At 44.5% G+C, this 22,699-nt stretch overlaps 1 protein-coding gene across 4 annotated transcripts; it reads left to right on the forward strand.

The window, feature by feature from the left end:
• Positions 1 to 11,640: 11,640 nt before the first annotated feature.
• Positions 11,641 to 16,202, forward strand: LOC148659714 (serine protease 27-like). Of its 4 annotated transcripts, none has more exons than XM_088637541.1 (6): positions 11,641 to 11,855; positions 12,087 to 12,202; positions 13,159 to 13,312; positions 13,894 to 14,165; positions 14,851 to 14,996; positions 15,862 to 16,202. In XM_088637541.1, the coding sequence occupies exons 2-6, from the start codon at positions 12,145 to 12,147 to the stop codon at positions 16,018 to 16,020; spliced, it is 789 nt and encodes a 262-aa protein (XP_088493667.1). In that variant the 5' UTR covers positions 11,641 to 11,855; positions 12,087 to 12,144; the 3' UTR covers positions 16,021 to 16,202. The 4 variants fall into 4 exon arrangements, with proteins under 4 accessions (XP_088493667.1, XP_088493669.1, XP_088493666.1 ...); XM_088637543.1 differs by lacking the exon at positions 11,641 to 11,855 and adding an exon at positions 13,044 to 13,073 and having other exon boundaries at positions 11,979 to 12,202; XM_088637540.1 differs by lacking the exon at positions 11,641 to 11,855 and having other exon boundaries at positions 11,980 to 12,202.
• The last annotated feature ends 6,497 nt before the right edge of the window (positions 16,203 to 22,699 follow it).

A 22,699-nucleotide genomic window follows, 5' to 3' on the forward strand; every position in this document is an offset into this window, starting at 1 on the left:
CTCCTGGTCTGGGGCTGTTCTCTCTCCATCGCTGTATAGAAAATTGACAAAACGCTGTAGCCCCACCCAACCTCACTTGCAGGACACACACACATGGGGGACAATTGGGTGCTGCCCATTCACCACTTAACCCAGGCAGAGCTTCCTTAGAATGGGCTGAGCACACAGCAAACAGGAGCTCTGGGGCAAAAAACCCACACAGACACAGGGAAGAGGCACCGAAACTGAGGGCACTGCCACTGCTGGGACAGAAAGTGACAGGATCAAAACGGAGATCCGGATTCGAAATGCTTAGGAAACCAGGTTTCTGAGCTATCCACAACACTGACATCCCGAATATCCGAGCTGCGCCCGAATGGACCAACACCGAGTTCCTGCGGGGGGCTTCAGAACTGAACTCAGACACTGTTGCACTGCATAATATCAACCTCAGAACGCGTAGGCAGAATGGAAGCTTTAGTGAACAACACAGCTTCCAAAGAACAGCTAATTAAACCTAATGAACTAAACTTACTTACTAAACTAACCTAAACTACTGTACGTCCCCCACAGCCCCTGGAAAAAAGGAGGTACAACTAAAGTTCAGTTCCATGGTACACCATGGCAAGCGAAATCCTAGCAGCTGGGTTTGTTTCCAGACTGGGGGGGAGGTTTCTACAAGAATCCGAAACCAGGTTCTTGTGACTTCAGCAAAACATGAGTTCAAAGATGCTGCTGGATTCATTTAGCTGCTATCATTCCATCCTCCGTACAAAACTCTAAAAACCTGCTCGTCCGTAATGTCTGCGCTAATTTCTTTCATTTCTATTATTATTATTATTTCTATGATTATATTATTAACAGGAATGAACTGCAGACAGCATGACTGCCTCGGGCTGCCAGAGCTATAAGAAAACCTGCTGGATCACTCTCTAGTCCCTTATCTACAGGTCTAGGGCTGTCAGTAATGTTTCCAACAACATCAAGAGATTCCGTTCTGAAACCCAGCACAACCCAGGAAATTCTGAAATAAAAAGAGCTCAATTGTTTCCTATATTCGTGCTCACCCATCAGGACTTTATCTGCGACGCAGGAGTCACAGCTGTGTGCTTGCGACTTCGAGGTCATTTTCCCATTGGACCGGTGCGATGAAAGCCAGTTGTACCTCCTGGGAAACCTGGGAGACCTCCTGGGAAGATCTAAAGGTTGCTGCTGGGAGATGTGTTAGTGGGGCCAGCACGAGGCGCTCACCCTGTGGTCCACGTGGATCCTAATGCCCCAGTATAGTGATGGGGACACTATACTGTAAACAGGCGCCAACCTTCGGATGAGACGTAAAACCAAGGTCCTGACTCTCTATGGTCATTTAAAATCCCAGGGTGTTTCTTGTAAAGAGTAGGGGTGTAACTCCAGCACCCTGGCCAAATTTCCCATTGGCCTTTACCAATCATGGCCTCCTAATAATCCCCATCTATGAATTGGCTTCATTACTCTGCTCTCCTCCCCATTAATAGCTGATGTGTGGTGAGCGTTCTGGCGCGCCATGGCTGCCTTCGCATCATCCAGGTGGGGCTGCACATTGGTGGTGGTGGAGGGGATCCCCGTTACCTGTAAAGTGCTTTGAGTGGAGTGTCCAGAAAAGCTCTATATAAGTGTAAGCAATTATTAATTACTTTTCTTACCAGTTTCAGGCCACTGGCCTTTAATTAGCCACCTCCACTCCTCTCTCTGTTGTCCCACAGCTTAGGTACACAGATGAACTATAGTATTATCAGATGTAGTTCTTTCCTCTGCAAGGAAACAATGCAATGATCCCTTATACTGGCATTATTAATATTTTATGTTGAGATATCTTAGAGCGCTCTCTGGCGCACCATGGATTAGGAATAAGGAATGTGGAACAAAAATAAGGAATAGGGAACAAGTAGAGGGAATGAAAGAATTAGAATTAAAAACAGATCAATACGTTTACAATTAAATCATTGCGATCAAATACATGTAGCAATGGTAATTAAGTACAATTAAAACACAGATCAAGAAATGTGGAATATGGTGTGATGAATAAGAATTAAAAATAGGGAACCATGTTCTGGCACATAGAGTGTAAGGAGGAGGGTTGATGAGTCTTGGATGCTATTTGTTATTAGGTTGGCTGTAGTGTTTGCCTGCAGAGGGCACCCTTGCTGACTGTAACTCAGGAAACTGCTCAGTTATGTTACACTACCGCCAAAATCACAGCTACAGGCCGACACCTGCTGTGCACCTGGACAAAGCTGTTCTCCACATTAGAACTTAATTACGTGTGAGAGCCCAATCTGTACTCTTTTGTTATTGTTGTAAGTAATTAAACAATTTTTTTCTTTTTAGAATCATAAGACGAGTAAGAATATTGTTCTTAAAAAAGGAGCAGAATCACTAAAACATACTACCACCGAATTTTGAAAATCCCCTGCTAATAAACACACACAACAAGACAGGAAACAAACTGAGAGAGAGGAGATCACAGAGAAACCCTCAGTAATAAACACACACAACAGGACAGGGGAAAGCGGGACAATACATCAAAGTGTCAGAAGGGTTTCTAGGTGACAGTGCTTGAAAAGGCTGATACATTCTTCTAATTAAGCCGAGCTGGTTGTTGTACCAAAAATCAAGATATTCTGCTGGAGTTTTTAACCCAGATCATTCTTCTCAGTGTAATATCTGATACAATATGTCTCCAATACAAAGGGTGATGCACAATACAGCAATGGTCTGAAACTCTTCTGTGAGCTGGGTAGCTGCTAAACGACTGCATTTCATTTGATTTTTCATAGCTGCTGGTGACAAAGGCATTTATTTTCTGGATTTCAATTATTATGTAGTGTTCCACACAGACGTGCTAATCTTCCTTTCAGTCGTGCTATTCTGCAATTCCCACCCAGGACTTATTATGAATTCTGACTCCTGACATTTACTATAGGTCTGGGTTTTGTGAATGGCATTTATTTGCTTTACATTTCTAAAATATGTTTTCCTAAAAGGAACAGGAAGTGAATGCTTCACCATTCACTAAATGTAGTTTTTAATTTGGCATGTGAGCCAAAAACACTGACACATAAACTACATTTTCCGAAGCCCCACACACATATCGCCACTGTTTACGGCATGATACACTTTCAGATAGACCAAGCAAAGTAATGTGAAAATGAGTAAGGAATATTACTGAGCTAAAGAATTATGTGAAGTAATATCCACAGATATCCATACATCAACTATTACACCTGTTTTTGCAGATAGCCTTTATCCACATGCAATTATTTACCCCACTGTCGATAAAATTAAATTAAACGTTTCAAGCTCTGCATACTTCAACAATATAATGGCAAGCTACAATATTAAGAATTGAAATATATAAATAGATAATATGATCTTAATATAATGCAAACTTCAACAAAATAATGGAAAAGTATAATATTAATGTAGTACAATATTAATAATGTAGTAGAACAGTCTTATCACATTAAGGGCTACAATCACTGTGCAGTATAATGTTCATGATGATGCACATCTGTAGCAAAAATACTAGTTGGCAACAGAAATTCACAAATTAAAAGTTTAATGTTCCATGTGGGTCTACAGTTACAGTCAATCTACTCTCCCTGTGCATTTGTATTCAAATAATAGTTGCAGAAGTGTGTGTGTGTTTGAGGAAAAGTGTGAGCTGCCCAGAGTGTGTGTTTCTTGCTGTGCACCAGATCCCTGACCCCTCTCTGCACAGAGCTGGTGATCTGCTGAGAGAGAGATCTGCCGATCTGCCGACATGGTGATCTGCTTGCCGATACGGCTGGCGTATCTTGATGTTCCTTCTTTGGTTCGGAGCCGTTTATCTGCATCTGGTCTCCAGGCTGGCTTGTCTGCCTGATCTGAAATAAACAGGAAACTGCAAAGATACGAGACGCAGCTCCCTTTTCACACTTTCAAATCACATTCTACCATCTGAGGAGCGGCCTCAGCTTTTGAAAAAGGTGTGCCGTTTTTCTGCACTCTTTCTCTCTCATGCACTGTTCCAAAAAAACATACACGTAGTCCTGGGGGAGACATGATTATTCTCCTTCCCTGGCTTCCCCAGTTCCCCAGCTTGCATTATAATTCCTGATTGTGTTAATGTAATTAGATTGTCTGGCCAGGCTCACCTGGCTAGTCTAATTTAGTCTAATCCAATCTCTGAGTGACTGTTGATATTTGTACCCTAACAGGCAACTGCCATCGCTCTACAGGCATAATTTCCTCCTAATTTTCCTAATTTTCCTCCTCCTAGGGAAGCCAGCGAAGATGAGCCCTGCTCTACTGCAAAGTCTTGTGTCTCTCTTCTTGTGTCTTCTTTAGAGTAGTCTTGTGAAAACACTTATAAAAACCTTCCTTCCTTCTCCTCACACCACACACTGAGGAAAAGGCCTGGTCCACTCCTACTTCAGATTTCTCATGAACTATAATTATGCTACAGGCATAATTTCCTCCTCAGTGTCAGACATGTGACTGTGAAGGCATCTTGTCAGCCTCGTGGACGCTAGTGACCTAGGGAAGCCAGTGAAGATGAGCCTGTTATGGGTTCGGTAATAGGGACCGAACCAGTGAGTGAACCCACTTGCAGGAGCGAACAAAACCAAGTCGTAATCCGAAAGCAAACCATAATCGTAGGAACGAGCCGAGAGTCCAGGGGAAGCCAGATATCCGAAAGGGAACGAGTACCGAAGCCGAAGCGTGATCCGAAGTCATAGTAAGTAGAGCAATCCGAGAATCCAGGGGTAGCCAGTGATCCAAAACAGAGCGAAAGTAACCAATCCAAGCCGAGATCCGAAAAGCCGAAGTCCAAGGGAAAAACCGCAAACCGAAAGCCAAGACGAACACAGAGTAGAAGTAGCGCAACCAGGAAGCTCGAAAGGGAAAACCAATACTGAGCAAAGAGGTAGGGAAAGACAGGTGTTTAAGTAGGATGAGACGGGGGTGTGGTGGTGAATGGGAAAACTGATAGGTGAACTATGGATAGGGGCTACGCCTACTTCTGCCTCTTCCGTTGCCGGGAGGCAGGGATAGTAACATTACCCCCCCCTCTACGGGCGGCTCCTGACGCCCTAGCGGGACAATCAGGGAAGTTGAGGTGGAAGTCTTGGATGAGGTTGGGGTCCAGAATATCCTTCTCCGAAACCCACGAGCGCTCCTCCGGACCGTAGCCTTCCCAATCGACGAGATATTGTAGGGATCCACGAGACCATCGGGAATCCAGGATTTTATTGACCGTGTAAGCAGGGAGTCCATCAATTACTTGAGGCGGTGGGGTTTTTTTTTGCGGTTTAGACAAGGTGGATCTGTGAAAGGGTTTAAGGTGGGAAACATGGAAAGTAGGGTGGATCCGAAGGGTAGGAGGCAAGGCCAGTCGCTAAGTTACAGGGGTGATCTGGGCGAGGACACGAAAAGGACCAATTTACCTGGGAGCAAGCTTGCCAGAAGGTTGCTTAAGAGGAAGGTTACGAGTAGATAACCAAACAAACTGACCACGTCGAAATCTGGGTGGGATACAACGGCGCCGATCAGTCACCTTCTTCTGCTGAGCTGAGGTGCGAAGAAGGGTGGCTTTGGCCTTCCTCCAGAAGGTCTTCAGGTTAGAGATGTAGTCCTGAACCGAAGGTACCTCTGTGTTGGGATGGGAGTCAGGGATAAGAGGAGGCTGATAACCTAAGGCACACTTAAAGGGAGACATGCCAGCAGATGTGGTATACAAAGAATTGTGTGCATACTCTGCCCATGGAAGCAAGGACACCCAATTATCATGGGTAGAGGAGATATAAGTCCGTAAATAGGTCAGCAGTTCCTGATTCATTCGTTCTGTCTGACTGTTGGCCTGAGGGTGATAAGCTGAGGTAAGTGAGACTGAGGCGCCCAGTGACTTACAGAAGGCCCTCCAAAATCGGGAGACAAACTGAGGGCCCCTATCAGAAACAATATCCTTAGGGATGCCATGGAGTCGGAAGATATGTTGTACAAACAATTCTGCTAGTTCTCGAGCTGTGGGTAAAGATGGTAGGGGAATAAAATGAACAGATTTGGAAAAACGGTCTACCACCACCATAATAGTCGTGTGTCCATGGCTGGGTGGAAGGTCAGTAACAAAATCTACTGAGAGGTGGGTCCAAGGACGGTCCGGAATGGGTAGGGGTTGAAGAAGGCCCGCTGCCCTCATCTGGGAAGACTTCATTTGGGAGCAGATAGAACAGGCCTGGACATACTCCTTGACATCCTTGGCCATAGTTGGCCACCAGAAGTCTCTGGAGATGAAATCCAAGGTACGGTGGAATCCAGGGTGTCCGGCGAAGCGGGAGTCGTGTCCCCATTGTAAAACTGCCGATCTGACGGAATTAGAGACAAATAACTTGTCCTGAGGGCACTGAGGAGGTACCGTCTGCCCTACCAAGGCTCGTTGGACAATTACCTCAATGTCCCATCTTACCGCTGCCAGGAACTTACCAGACGGGATGATGGGTTCTGGAATCAATTCGGCCTCAGGGGGGTCGTGGATCCGTGAAAGGGCGTCTGCCTTGATGTTCTTGGAACCTGGAGTGTAGGTGATCAAGAAATTAAATCTGGAAAAAAAAAGGGACCACCTAGCCTGGCGAGGACAAAGACGTTTGGCCGACTGCAGATACTCCAGGTTTTTATGATCAGTGTAAATTAAAAAAGGGTGATGAGCACCCTCTAACCAGTGCCTCCATTCCTCCAATGCCAGCTTAATGGCCAAGAGCTCACGGTTACCGACGTCGTAGTTCATTTGGGCAGGGGATAACTTCTTAGAGAAGAAGGCACAGGGATGAAGAATCTGTTTTTCTCCATGACGTTGGGAGAGAACAGCACCCACACCATGGCCAGAAGCATCCACTTCGACCACAAAGGGCAAAGTTGGATCAGGGTGTTTTAGGATGGGGGCTGTAGTGAACAGGTGTTTCAGATGCTGAAATGCTTCTTCGGCTTGAGGGGTCCATTTGCCTTGTTTAGGTCCTTTACGGGTCAAAGAGGTTATGGGAGTGACCACCGAGCTGAAGTTTTGAATAAACTTCCTGTAAAAGTTAGCAAAGCCGAGAAATCGTTGAATGTGTTTGAGATTCTTGGGAGTGGGCCAATCAGTAATCGCCGAGACTTTACGCGAATCCATTTCCACCCCCTCCGGCGAGATGACGTACCCTAAAAAGTGAATCCTCGAAGCATGGAAGGTACACTTCTCTAGTTTGACATATAGTTTATTCTTAATGAGCCGGGAGAGTACTTCTCTGACATGGAGAACATGATCCTGGAAGGAATCAGAAAAAATTAATATGTCATCTAGATAAACCAAGACAAATCTTTGTAGGAGATCACGAAAGATGTCATTAATAAAAGATTGAAACACTGCTGGAGCATTAACCAAACCAAAGGGCATGACCAAATATTCGTAATGTCCATGGGTTATCATAAATGCCATCTTCCATTCATCCCCTTCCCGAATGCGGATTAGGTTATAGGCCCCTCGTAAATCCAGTTTTGTAAAGATCTTGGCTCCATGCACAGACTCAAGTGCTGCTGGAATTAGAGGCAAAGGGTACTGATTCTTGATGGTGATCTCATTGAGGCCACGGTAGTCGATGCAGGGACAGAGCCCACCATCCTTCTTTTCCACAAAAAAAAAACTGGCACATGCTGGTGAAGTGGATGGACGTATAAGCCCAGCCTTCAGAGAGTCTCGTATATAGACTTTCAGGGCCTCAGACTCAGAATTGGAGAGTGGAAAAATACGACCTTTGGGAGGGATAGTACCAGGCAAAAGGTCAATTGCACAATCGGAAGGTCGATGGGGGGGGGAGGGCCAAGGCCTCCTGCTCATTAAAGGCTTCCTGTAGATCAGAGTATTGAGGGGGTATGGTAGGAACCCCTGAAGGGGACGTCGCCATGAGTGCAATCTTCACTGGTAGGCGACAGCATTTTCTAATACATCTGGGTCCCCAAGCTACAATCTCTTTACGGGACCAAGAAATGTGTGGGTCATGCTGCTGTAGCCAAGGAAAGCCTAGCACCAGAGGATGTGTTGGGGTCTCAAGGAGATAAAACCAGATGTCTTCCACATGGGTGGCGCCTATCTGCAGGCTTATAATTTCCGTTTGCCACCTAATAAGTCCTGGAGATACGGGGGAGCCATCAATAGACTGGACACGAAGAGGAGTAGACACCAGGGTCAAGGGTAGTTTCCAAGCTCGAGCGACGGCGGCGTCTATAAAGTTACCCGCCGCCCCTGAGTCTATAAAAGCAAGAAGAGGTCTCCTTTCATTACCCCAGAATAGTGTAGAACAAATAAAAAATCCTGAGGAAAGCTGAGGGAATTGAGTATTCTCACTCACCTTAGGATTCTGAGAAGGTGGGCGGCGCCTCAAGGATGAGTATGCAGCAGGGCAGGCCGCTTTAAAGTGTCCAAATTTCCCACAGTACAGGCAGCGACCCTCTCGTTGGCGCCTCTCTCGTTCTTTAGGGGTTACCCGGGTGCGGGCTATTTCCATAGGTTGTTCTGAGTCGGCAGATCTGAAAGGTGATAGCCGAGGAGCCTCTAGTATAGGGGACCGAGATCTCTCAGCACTCCTATGACGAATTCTGAGTTCTAATTGCAATACCTGTGAAATAACTTCCTCCAAGGTATTGCCCAATTGCGGCATATTTACCAGATGGTCCTTAATTTCTTCACTGAGTCCTTGACGGAAAAGAAAAATAAGGACCTCATCGTCCCAGTGGGTCTCTGCTGCTGCTACTCGAAAATCTATAGCATAATCATGTACAGACTGGCGGCCTTGGTGGATGGAGGAGAGGCGGAAGGCAGAGTCTTGGCCAACTATGGGACGACAAAAAACCCCCTTAAATTTTCCTAAAAAAAGATCATAATCCTGAATTTCAGGAGCCCCGCGATCAAGCAGAGCAGTAGCCCATTCCAAAGCGCGGCCGGTTAGCCGTGAAACTATGAAGGCGATCTTGTCCCGAGGAGAAAAAAAAGTCTCCGGATGAAGCCTGAGAACCAGCGCACACTGTGCTAAGAAGCCCCGACATTTCGTAGGGTTGCCGTCAAACCTGTCAGGTGGAGTTAGTGGAAGAGGTCGAGGGGCAGGTGTAGGAGCTGGCGGAGGCGGAGCCGAAGCGGCAGCTCCAGCGTTGCTTCCTCGATTGCCGATGGGCGGCATTGCAGACAGGTGCGCAGAGATCTGTTGGACAGAAGCCTGGAGCTGGACTAAGGCTTGTCCGTGCTGATCCAAAGCCGAGCGAATCTCCTCTTGCTCCGCTGGGTCCATGTAAAAAGGCTAAATATTCTGTTATGGGTTCGGTAATAGGGACCGAACCAGTGAGTGAACCCACTTGCAGGAGCGAACAAAACCAAGTCGTAATCCGAACCGTAATCGTAGGAACGAGCCGAGAGTCCAGGGGAAGCCAGATATCCGAAAGGGAACGAGTACCGAAGCCGAAGCGTAATCCGAAGTCGTAGTCCGTAGAGCAATCCGAGAATCCAGGGGTAGCCAGTGATCCAAAACAGAGCGAAAGTAACCAATCCAAGCCGAGATCCGAAAAGCCGAAGTCCAAGGGAAAAACCGCAAACCGAAAGCCAAGACGAACACAGAGTAGAAGTAGCGCAACCAGGAAGCTCGAAAGGGAAAACCAATACTGAGCAAAGAGGTAGGGAAGGACAGGTGTTGAAGGAGGATGAGACGGGGGTGTGGTGGTGAATGGGAAAACTGATAGGTGAAGTACGGATAGGGGCTACGCCTACTTCTGCCTCCTCCGTTGCCGGGAGGCAGGGATCGTAACAGAGCCCTGCTCTACTGCAAAGTCTTGTGTCTCTCTTCTTGTGTCTTCTTAAGAGTACTCTTGTGAGAACACTTATAAAAACCTTCCTTCCTTCTCCTCACACCACACACTGAGGAAAAGTCCTGGTCCACTCCTACTTCAGATTCCTCATGAACTGTAATAATAAATAATTATTAATACCTTTTTCTGGACACTCCACACAGAGCTCTTTACAATAATGGGGTAATGTAAAGAGGTACATGGGGAACTGGGAACCCTACACCACCAGTGTGTCCCACCATCTAGATGATGCTCCAGTCTGCTCACACACAGCAGCTCTCAGTGGGAAGGAGAGCAGAGTGATGAAGCCAGTTCAGAGATGGGGATTATTAGGAGGCCATGATAGGTAAAGACCAGGGGGAAATTTGGCCAGGACACCTGGGTAACACCCCTACTCTTTTCGAAAAACACCCTGCGACTTTTAAGGACCATGGAGAGTCAGGACCTCGGTTTAATTTCTCATCCACAGGACAGGATTAGACAGTATAGTTTTTAAAGTATAGTGTCACCACACTAGGGCATTAAGACCCACACAGACTGCTAGGTGAGACAGAGCTCACCTTCCTAGAACAGAATTACTGTATACCCAGATCTCAACAGCCTGCTAGAGACTAGAGAGTAGAGGAGTTTATTGACAAATGCACATGGACATTGGAAGTCTTACTCATGCTGATCTCTCAGGATGTCCACAGTACAGCAGACAACCTGGTACAACAGACAACACCACACAATATAGACACTACATTACAAAGCAACCCATATTGTAATAAATAGAAACAACCTATTACTCTAATCCTACTCCTCTACTCTGCTAAAGACATAAATTTGACTGTGCTGCACCCAAGATTTCAAAGTCACTTTCACACAAATCATCCCGAAATGTGTTTTCAGTCCTTCTCAGTCTTTTTTGGCAGTCATGAACTGAAAGACTTCACTTGCACATAACTAGATTTCAGTCAACTTCATTGAGGGTAAGTTGATGGCATAGCACAGTCATACAGCTAATTAATCAGCTCATTAGATCTCTGGTTTGCACAAAACCCCCTGAGAAGCTTAAACACACACACATGCCCGTAGAAACGGATGCACACACACACACGCACACACAGTTCTCTGCGTCACGTAAATGAAACTCCACGCACAGGTAACAGGTGATACCTGCATGCACCCTCTCCCATCCCAGTCTCTCAACAGCTCCAGCTCAGAGAAGAAACTTTGCTAATAAAATTGTTCAGGCTGGGTTAATAACTGGACAAGACAAGTCTGCGTTGCAAAAATGAAACCGCGTGCATACGAAGAGCCATCTGGTAACAATCAGTGAGGGGCAAGCTGAAAAAGTCTCAAAGCCCTGGTTTTCCAGTCTTTCTAATGAAAAAGCAGTGAAAATCTTTTACTTTGACTGGGGTTCATTGGCCCAGTGTAATAATAATATTAATAAACTTATAATAATGAACAAACTTTATTTTATGTAGCACCTTTAAAAGTAACTTCTCAAGGAGCTTTACAGTAAGAAAAAAAATTTCAAGGAGGGGAGAGAATTAGTATAATTAAAAACAAGGGTTTCCAATTAAATGAAAGCCGTTCTGAAGAAGAACAGTTTTGAGTCTGGATGTAAAATGGCTCAGGGAAGCATTTGGGATAGAATCCAGGCGCTTTGGGGTGCAGGAAGAGAAGGCCTTGTTACCCATAGAGTGTAGAGGAGATCGCAGTACAAACAGGAGACCAGAATCAGGAAGCCAACAAGGCAATAAGTCAAACAGGTACTGAGGTGCCAAGCCATGCAGAGCCTTATAGGCAAGCAGGAGGATTTTGAAACCTGTTAGGAAGCCAGTGCAAGGACTCCAGGATAGGAGCAACATGATCTCTTGCACAATCTGTCTTGGCCTGAAATCCGGATAGCGCAAATTAATTTACAACAGTGAAAAGTGACAAATGAGAAATCAGTCTATTACATTTGAGCTCTCCCAAGATTGCAGTCAAGTTCACTGAGAGTAAGTAGCAAGCTTATCAAAGCGGATATCTGATTTACTCTGACTAGTAAGTCAAATGGTTCCTTAATCAGGACATTACATCTCTGGTGCGCAGTTATTGAGTCAGTTCGTAACCCCCTGTATGTTTGTGGTCTGCGAGTTTACAGCACTGTGAGCTATATGAAGGCAGGTGTATGTGCATTTCTGCTGTCTCTGCTCAGTTGTTTAAAAGAGACTCTCCTCTGTGTCCAGTTTCCAACATTAGGTGAGCAGGGCCAGTCCACTAAGTGTCCAGTGAGAGGCTGGGAAAATGAAGATGTTTTTTCTGCTGGTGTTTTTTGGGATCTTTATCCTGAACAAGGAAGAAGGTAAGAGACGAATCAGAAATTGAAAATGTAAATGTAAAATAAATGTGCAGATGAACTGTTGTATAAGCATACGTAGCCTATGCAGTGACAGTTTGTGGACAGTCTATACATATATACAACACCAATGAAGACTGAGAACTGCAGCTGCTATTGTGCAGCCTGATCCTGGACACAACAGAAGGTAAGAAGACAACATGCCGCCGATTGCTCACTTAAACTGTTCTTCCTTTTCCCTCGGATTTAGGCTCAATGCACTGTGAGAAATCACAAGCAAAAAATCTTTCGACTGTTGCATTCTTGATCAAACCGAAACTTAATCATAACAAAACCTCAATCACAGAGCTGAGAGGAAGTGTGCCAACACATCTACACATGTTAAACTACTGGTGCTCTTAGTCACATAAAGACGACACAGAAACGAGGCAGATTAAGAGTTTCAGAGCCACTGGTGTACTGATCTTGTCTCATCATCTTGTAGCCTCAGTAGGTCAGTGCTGGACCCGTTCTTGTCCGATTCCCAGCTGAAGTCATTCGGCTTTGTTGGAGTAAAGGAGATCAAAGAGTGAAAGGGGAGGTCTGAGCTCATGGTAAAAGCACAGTAAAGTGTAGTAAAGAATGGGGAAGTCATGGTTAGAGCACAGTAAAGGTCACAATAAGAACTGCCCCCATGTATCTTAAGATAGTTTGCTAGCTTTTTTCAGGATTAGAGGTTGGTGAGATGAATTGAGCACTTCTCTGTCCAGGAGCTCTGTAAGGGTCAGTCAGGGTGTGAAGAAGGGACAGTGATCCTGGATGACTGATCTCAAGACTGTTCTGTATGAACCCCTCTGTCTCTCTCCAGTGTCCAGCTCTCCTGTCCAGGAGCTCTACAGTGAGTCAGGGTGTGAAGGAGGGACAGTGGTCCTGGATGACTCATCTCAAGCCTGTTCTGTATGAACTCCTCTGTGTCTCTCAAGTGTCCTGTATCGTGGGCGGTCAGGATGCGGAGGAGGGAGAGTGGCCCTGGCAGGTCTATATCCAGATCCAGGTGAACCACAACGATGCCACATTCTGTGGTGGATCCCTGATCAGTGAGCAGTGGGTTCTCACTGCAGCACAGTGCTTCAAACCGTGAGTGTGTCCTGAAATCCCTATCTGCCTTGCCACGTCTCCGGGAAAAGCTGTAAAAACACCTTTTATTCTTTTCCTACTCATTGTTCAAAACCGATTAAGTTCTCAGCCTGTTCAGGTGTGCTCAGACAGGGTCCTATCTGATTAGAACAGTCCATTCCACTAATTAGCCTGTTCAATTTAGCCATTTTTCTGCGATTCTCCCAAACTAATCCTTCTGTATAAAAAACAGAGGACAGTGTAAGAAAAGAGGCAGCTATATCAGTTTAATCTGGTTTTGATCATTGGTCTGAATTAAAATCAAGCATTAAAACTCTTGCCCCGTCTCAACGTGTCCCGGAAATGACAGAGCCAAACAGTTCTTTGGTCAAAATGTGTCTCCAAGCAGTATTATTGGCATTGCAATTGTTAATATTTACTCTGGATACTAATTACCTGATCCCGCGACCAAGCACACAGAATAATAATATTTATTATTCTTGTATATGTATTAATTATAATATTTAATACAGTACCAATGTATAAATTGAACATTGTTATTATTATTATTATTATCATTATTATAAGACTGTCTCTTTCAGCTCCTTCTTGCTCGAGCATTCCTTCGTGAGGCTGGGGGCGTACAAGCTGGACCGACCCACCAAACACGAGGTCAAGAAAAGCATTAAGAAGGTCGTCCTCCACGAGCAGTACGAGAAAGCAGCAGACGGCTATAACATCGCCCTGGTGCAGCTGGACAGCGAGGTGTCCCTCTCTTGTTACATCAGTCCTGTCCAGCTCGTCAAGCCCAACGATGTCTTCACAGAGAACACAGAGTTCTGGGCCACTGGGTGGGGGATGACTAAAGAGAATGGTAAGAATGATGATCAGGGCTCCTGTGCTTCTCGTAAGGACTCAGGAACTAAGACTACAGTCCACAGCTGGTCATTCTGCACATCTCTCTTGTCTGGTTGCTGTGAGCTCATTCAGACATCTCACCCAGTCATTTACTTGAAAGAAGGGAGCGTATCAGCTTCAACAACATCATGGTGTATATTGTTCTAGATCAGCGGTCAGCTGACATGGCACATGTGTCATTATTGGCATGCAAAGAGATTTTTAATGGCATGTGTAATGAGAGTGGCACGTGCAATAGACTAATAAGCCATGAAAAAATTTATACAAACTGTGCTAGACTGTGTTATCCCCTATAAAATGCTACCCGATGAAAGTGCTTTGGTGTAGAAAAAACAATTCACTTGGTTTGTATGCTGCCTTATTTTTAGCAGGGATAGCCAGCTATTTTAACAGGAAAGCTCACAATCTGTGCTGCTGATAATATTTATTTTGGTATTTATTGTGGCATGCTCATCAGCTGAGATGGTTGGGCCTGGTGTCTGAACATGAGGACAACCAGTCATGATGTTTTTTTAATAAATTAAGAAAACTAATGCTTTATACCCAGGAAGGTGTTGGAAATAAAGTGTAATGAACAATGCATGTCATTCTACTTGTCTTTAGATTTGTAGAAAATAGTCACCATCTTTTTGTCACTCCAGTACCACTGGCACACCCTCGCACTCTGCAGAAAGTCCAACTGCCCATCGTAGACAACAGGTGCTGTCAGTCCATGTACAACAGTGAGATAATCAGGCAAGACATGATGTGCGCTGGGTATGAAGATGGACAGAAGGACACCTGCCTGGTAAGTTCACCATCCGCAGTGCAGACAGAAACTAGACCAGTTGGTGCAAAAATTCAAGACAACTCATACATGGTGGATACATTTGGAAAAGTATTTCAGAATAATAACTTTACAAATCAAAAGTGATCACGCTTTCACCTCTATAAAACAGCAATCTGTGTGTGATCTATGGCCACTAATCATCCAATTCGATTTTAGTAAGTTAGTTTATAACCAGCAGTTTCTCCAGGAGCAATATCACCCTGCAACTCACAACTGACAGCCCCACTGGAGCTCCGCAGTGTGAGCCTGGTCAGTACCTGGATGGGAGACTCCTGGGAAAGCTGAGGCTGCTGCTGGAAGAGGTGTTAGTGGGGCCAGTAGGGGGCGCTGTGGGGGTCCTAATGTCCCAGTATATTGTTACCCATCATGGCCTCCTAATAACCCCCATCTCTGAACTGGCTTCATCACTCTACTCTCCTCCCCACTGAGAGCTGCTGTGTGTGAGCAGACTGGAGCTTCAACCAGGTGGGGGGACACACTGGTGGGGGTGGAGGGGATCCTCATTACCTGTAAAGAGCTCTGAGCGTCCAGAAAAGAGTTATATAAGTGTAAGAATATTCTTCTTCTTCTTCTTCTTCTTCTTCTTCTTCTTCTTCTTCTTATTATTATTATTATTGCGTTCTTCCAAAATGAGTCTTGAAAGACTTGCGGAAAATGCATACTGTGAGCATGCCATTACCATTGAGCAACAGAGAGTTACATGCAAAATTACTGACGTTATGATGGAGTTGCACCACTTTGATTTGCAAATATTTACACTAAGCACAGCCCTGTATTGTCACCGTGTGAAACTATTCCTTCATCATTCCTCATTTCACTCCAGGGTGATTCTGGGGGACCTCTGGTGTGTAAGAAGGGGGACAGCTGGATCCAGGCTGGGATTGTGAGCTTTGGAAGAGGTTGTGGTAGGCCCAACTCCCCAGGAGTCTACACCCGGGTCAGCAGCTTCACGGATTGGATAAAGAAACACAGTGGAGTCTGAGGAGTTCTACGGGATCCAGGGGAGAGCGCCTTCTGGTGTAACTGGCTGCTGCTGCTGCAACTGCAGAATCTGATTCCATCTGATTAGATTGCCCGTCTGCACAAGATAATCGCATGTGAGAATATGCCAAAAGATAAGACTGGGAGATACAATAAAGATAAAACAGTGAGTCGGAGACAGAAGTCTTACAGACCTTTTTTAAGTGTGTACCATAGCTATGAATTATGGATTAAACAATAAATGTTAGATCTTGTCATTTCAGGACAAAACAGCTGGGCATGGCCGTCCACTTTGAGTATTTTGTTGAAAAAAATGTATTTGAAATTGGGGAGTCGGTTCTGTGTCATTAGCATTGTGATACAGTACATCAAGAAATAACTAATATTTGTAGCCACAACAGATGAAATCGCTAGCAATACATGCTTTTGCCTGCTGCTGTGAGAGATCAGATGTACTCTTATTCAGTTGACCATTGAGCTCAATAAAATTCCAAGCACTGAAACTCCTGGTCTGGGGCTGTTCTCTCTCCATCGCTGTATAGAAAATTGACAAAACGCTGTAGCCCCACCCAACCTCACTTGCAGGACACACACACATAGGGGACAATTGGGTGCTGCCCATTCACCACTTAACCCAGGTAGAGCTTCCTTAGAATGGGCTGAGCGCACAGCAAACAGGAGCTCCGGGGCAAAAAACCCACACAGACACAGGGAAGAGGCACCGAAACTGAGGGCACTGCCACTGCTGGGACAGAAAGTGACAGGATTAAAACGGAGATCCGGATTCAAAATGCTTAGAAAACCAGGTCTCTGAGCTATCCACTACACTGACATCCCGAAGATCAGAGCTGCGCCCGAATGGACCGACACCGAGTTCCTGCAGGGGGGCTTCAGAACTGAACTCAGACACTGTTGCACTGCATAATATCTACCTCAGAATGCGGAGGCAGAATGGAAGCTTTAGTGAACAACACAGCTTCCAAAGAACAGCTAATTAAACCTAATGAACTAAACTTACTAACTAAACTAACCTGAACTACTGTACGTCCCCCACAGCCCCTGGAAAAAAGGAGGTAAAACTAAAGTTCAGTTCCATGGTGCACCATGGCAAGCGAAATCCTAGCAGCTGGGTTTGTTTCCAGACTGGGGGGGGGGGTTTCTACAAGAATCCGAAACCAGGTTCTTGTGACTTCAGCAAAACATGAGTTCAAAGATGCTGCTGGATTCATTTAGCTGCTATCATTCCATCCTCCGTACAAAACTCTTAAAACCTGCTCGTCCGTAACGTCTGCGGTAATTTCTTTCATTTCTATTATTATTATTATTATTTCTATTATTATATTATTAACAGGAATGAACTGCAGACAGCAGGACTACCTCGGGCTGCCAGAGCTATAAGAAAACCTGCTGGATCACTCTCTAGTCCCGTATCCACAGGTCTAGGGCTGTCAGTAATGTTTCCGACAACATCAAGAGATTCCGTTCGAAAACCCAGCACAACCCAGGAAGTTCTAAAATAATAATAGCTCAATTGTTTCCTACATTCATGCTCACCCATCAGGACTTTATCTGCGACGCAGGAGTCACAGCTGTGTGCTTGCGACTTCTAGGTCATTTTCCCGTTGGACTGGCTCTAATTCGGTTCTTCCTGGAGAGTGTACACCAATTTTCAGGAGCTCTCTCTCGACACGTCTGAAATCCTGTACTCTTTTCTATACTCTGCTGAGAACAATAAGTCTCCTACAAAGGCAATTTGTCTTTCATAGGGCTCTAATTCCATTTAAACTGCTGTGAACACATCCTTTCTCCCACTATCATGTAGAACCTTAAATTTGACTTCATTTGACCCAAATCTCTACCCACTTCTCAGTCTTATCCGAACTGGACTGTGTCAAACTCAGGGCATCCTGGGGGGTAATTTCTAGCATGTATTTCCATTATGGGTGTACAGACAGCTGGGTTTTTCTTTTGTGAAGAATGGGAGCATGTGAACATGTGAAAGCTCCTGCAGTGCTTTATTTCTGGATGTTCTTGCTTTCTCTGTGGGGCTCTGTACAGACCCACTCCAGCGATGAAAGCCAGTTGTACCTCCTGGAAAACCTGGGAGACCTCCTGGGAAGATCTAAAGGTTGCTGCTGGGAGAGGTGTTAGTGGGGCCAGAACGAGGCGCTCACCCTGTGGTCCACGTGGATCCTAATGCCCCAGTATAGTGATGGGGACACCATACTCTACACAGGCACCAACCTTCAGATGAGACATAAAACCAAGGTCCTGACTCTCTATGGTCATTTAAAATCCCAGGGATTTCTTGTAAAGAGTAGGGGTGTAACCCCGGCACCCTGGCCAAATTTCCCATTGGCCTTTACCAATCATGGCCTCCTAATAATCCCCATCTATGAATTGGCTTCATTACTCTGCTCTCCTCCCCATTAATAGCTGATGTGTGGTGAGCGTTCTGGCGCGCCATGGCTGCCTTCGCATCATCCAGGTGGGGATGCACATTGGTGGTGGTGGAGGGGATCCCCATTACCTGTAAAGTGCTTTGAGTGGAGTGTCCAGAAAAGTGCAATATAAGTGTAAGCAATTATTAATTACTTTTCTTACCAGTTTCAAACCACTGGCCTTTAATTAGCCACCTCCACTCCTCTCTCTGTTGTCCCACAGCTCAGGTACACAGATGAACTACAGTATAATCAGATGTAGTTCTTTCCTCTGCAAGGAAACAATGCAATAATCCCATATACTGACATTATTAATATATTATTATTATTATTATTATTATTATTATTATTATTATTATTAAATCACTGCGTCATTTGTCCACTCATTATCAGACTGGTAGGGGTTGAGATATCTTAGAGCGCTCTCTGGCGCACCATGGATTAGGAATAAGGAATGTGGAACAAAAATAAGGAATAGGGAACAAGTAGAGGGAATGAAAGAATTAGAATTAAAAACAGATCAATACGTTTACCATTAAATCATTGCGATCAAATACATGTAGCAATGGTAATTAAGTACAATTAAAACACAGATCAAGAAATGTGGAATATGGTGTGATGAATAAGAATTAAAAATAGGGAACTACGTTCTGGCACATAGAGTGTAAGGAGCAGGGTTGATGAGTCTTGGATGCTATTTGTTATTAGGTTGGCTGTAGTGTCTGCCTGCAGAGGGCACCCTTGCTGACTGTAACTCAGGAAACTGCTCAGTTATGTTACACTACCGCCAAAATCACAGCTACAGGCCGACACCTGCTGTGCACCTTGACAAAGCTGTTCTCCACATTAGAACTTTTACGTGTGAGAGCCCAATCTGTACTCTTTTGTAATTGTTGTAAGTAATTAAACCATTTTTTTCTTTTTAGAATCATAAGACGAGTAAGAATATTGTTCTTAAAAAAAGGAGGAGAATCACTTAAAAATACTACCACCGAATTTTGAAAATCCCCTGCTAATAAACACACACAACAAGACAGGAAACAAACTGAGAGAGAGAGGAGATCACAGAGATACCCTCAGTAATAAACACACAACAGGACAGGGGAAAGCGGGACAATACATCAACGTGTCAGAAGGGTTTCAAGGTGAATGTGCTTGAAAAAGCTGATACATTCTTCTAATTAAGCCGAGCTGGTTGTTGTACCAAAAATCAAGATATTCTGCTGGAGTTTTTAACCCAGATCATTCTTCTCAGTGTAATATCTGATACACTATGTCTCCAATACAAAGGGTGATGCACAATACAGCAATGGTCTGAAACTCTTCTGTGAGCTGGGTAGCTGCTAAACGATTGCATTTCATTTGATTTTTCATAGCTGCTGGTGACAAAGGCATTTATTTTCTGGATTTCAATTATTATGTAGTGTTCCACACAGACATGCTAATCTTCCTTTCAATCTTGCTATTCTGCTATTCCCGCCCAGGACTTGTAATGAATTCTGACTCCTAGCTATGACATGAGGGGAGAAAAACAAATGACATTTACTATATGTCTGGGTTTTGTGAATGGCATTTATTTGCTTTACATTTCTAAAATATGTTTTCCTAAAAGGAACAGGATGTGAATGCTTCACCATTTGCTAAATGTAGTTTTTAATTTGGCATGTGAGCCAAAAACACTGACACATAAACTACATTTTCCGAAGCCCCACACACATATCGCCACTATTTACGGCATGATACACTTTCAGATAGACCAAGCAAAGTAATGTGAAAATGAGTAAGGAATATTACTGAGCTAAAGAATTATGTGAAGTAATATCCACAGATATCCATACATCAACTATTACACCTGTTTTTGCAGATAGCCTTTATCCACATGCAATTATTTACCCCACTTTTGATACAATTAAATTAAATGTTTCAAGCTCTGCATACTTCAACAATATAATGGCAAGCTACAATCTTAAGAATTGAAATATATAAATAGATCTGTACTCTTAATATAATGCAAACTTCAACAAAATAATGGAAAAGTACAATATTAATGTAGTACAATATTAATAATGTAGTAGAACAGTCTTATCACATTAAGGGCTACAATCACTGTGCAGTATAATGTTCATGATGATGCACATCTGTAGCAAAAATACTAGTTGGCAACAGAAATTCACAAATTAAAAGTTTAATGTTCCATGTGGGTCTACAGTTACAGTCAATCTACTCTCCCTGCGCATTTATATTAAAATAATAGTTGCAGAAGTGTGTGTGTGTTTGAGGAAAAGTGTGAGCTGCCCAGAGTGTGTGTTTCTTGCTGTGCACCAGATCCCTGACCCCTCTCTGCACAGAGCTGGTGATCTGCTGAGAGAGAAATCTGCTGATCTGCCGACATGTTGATCTGCTTGCCGATATGGCTGGCGTATCTTGATGTTCCTTCTTTGGTTCGGAGCCGTTTATCTGCATCTGGTCTCCAGGCTGGCTTGTCTGCCTGATCTGAAATAAACAGGAAACTGCAAAGATACGAGACGTAGCTCCCTTTTCACACTTTCAAATCACATTCTACCATCTGAGGAGCGGCCTCAGGTTTTGAAAAAGGTGTGCCGTTTTTCTGCACTCTTTCTCTCTCACGCACCGTTCCAAAAAAACGTACACGTAGTCCTGGGGGAGACATGATTATTCTCCTTCCCTGGCTTCCCCAGTTCCCCAGCTTGCATAATAATTCCTGTTTGTGTTAATGTAATTAGATTGTCTGGCCAGGCTCACCTGGCTAGTCTAATTTAGTTTAATCCAATCTCTGAGTGACTGTTGATATTTGTAACCTAACAGGCAACTGCCATTGCTCTACAGGCATAATTTCCTCCTCAGTGTCAGATATGTGACTGTGAAGGCATCTTGTCAGCCTCGTGGACGCTAGTGACCTTGAGAAGCCAGCGAAGATGAGCCCTGCTCTACTGCAAAGTCTTGTGTCTCTCTTCTTGTGTCTTCTTAAGAGTACTCTTGTGAGAACACTTATAAAAACCTTCCTTCCTTCTCCTCACACCACACACTGAGGAAAAGTCCTGGTCCACTCCTACTTCAAATTCCTCATGAACTGTAATAATAAACAATTATTAATTCCTTGGGTATCTGGACGAGGAAACCATAGACGATGCCTTTGCCCGCGCCTTCAAAGTGTGGAGTGACTTCACCCCCCTCCAATTCAACCGCATCATGGACGGAGAAGCGGACATAATGATCAATTTTGGGCATTGGGGTTCCATTTTCTACACGTGTTTGTGGGGTAATGTAAAGAAGTACATGGGGAACTGGGAACCCCACTACCACCACCAGTGTGTCCCACCATCTAGATGATGCTCCAGTCTGCTCACACACAGCAGCTCTCAGTGGGGAGGAGAGCAGAGTGATGAAGCCAGTTCAGAGAGGAGGGTTATTAGGAGGCCATGATGGGTAAAGACCAGGGGAAATTTGGCCAGGACACCTGGGTAACACCCCTACTCTTTTTGAAAAACACCCTGTGACTTTTAATGACCATGGAGAGTCAGGACCTCGGTTTTATTTCTCATCCACAGGACGGGATTAGACAGTATAGTTTTAAAGTATAGTGTCACCACACTAGGGCATTAGGACCCACACAGACTGCTAGGTGAGACAGAGCTCTCCTTCCTGGAACAGGATTACTGTATACCCAGATCTCAACTGCCTGCTAGAGACTAGAGAGTAGAGGAGTTTATTGACAAATGCACATGGACATTGGAAGTCTTACTCATGATGATCTCTCAGGATGTCCACAGTACAGCAGGCAAACTGGTACAACAGACAACACCACACAATATAGACACAACATTACAAAGCAGCCCATATTGTAATAAATAGATACAACCTATTACTCTAATCCTACTCCTCTACTCTGCTAAAGACATAAATTTGACTGTGCTGCACCCAAGATCTCAAAGTCACTTTCACACAAATCATCCCGAAATGTGTTTTCAGTCCTTCTCAGTCTTTTTTGGCAGTCAAGAACTGAAAGACTTCACTTGCACATAACTAGATTTCAGTCAACTTCATTGAGGGTAAGTTGATGGCATAGCACAGTCATACAGCTAATTAATCAGCTCATTAGATCTCTGGTTTGCACCAAACCCCCTGAGATGCTTAAACACACACATGCCCGTAGAAACGGATGCACACACACACGCACACACAGCTCTCTGCTTCACGTAAATGAAACTCCACGCACAG

This window comes from Lepisosteus platostomus, chromosome 6 (genome assembly GCF_059453375.1).
Source record: "Lepisosteus platostomus isolate fLepPlt1 chromosome 6, fLepPlt1.hap1, whole genome shotgun sequence".
Taxonomy (NCBI): domain Eukaryota; kingdom Metazoa; phylum Chordata; class Actinopteri; order Semionotiformes; family Lepisosteidae; genus Lepisosteus; species Lepisosteus platostomus.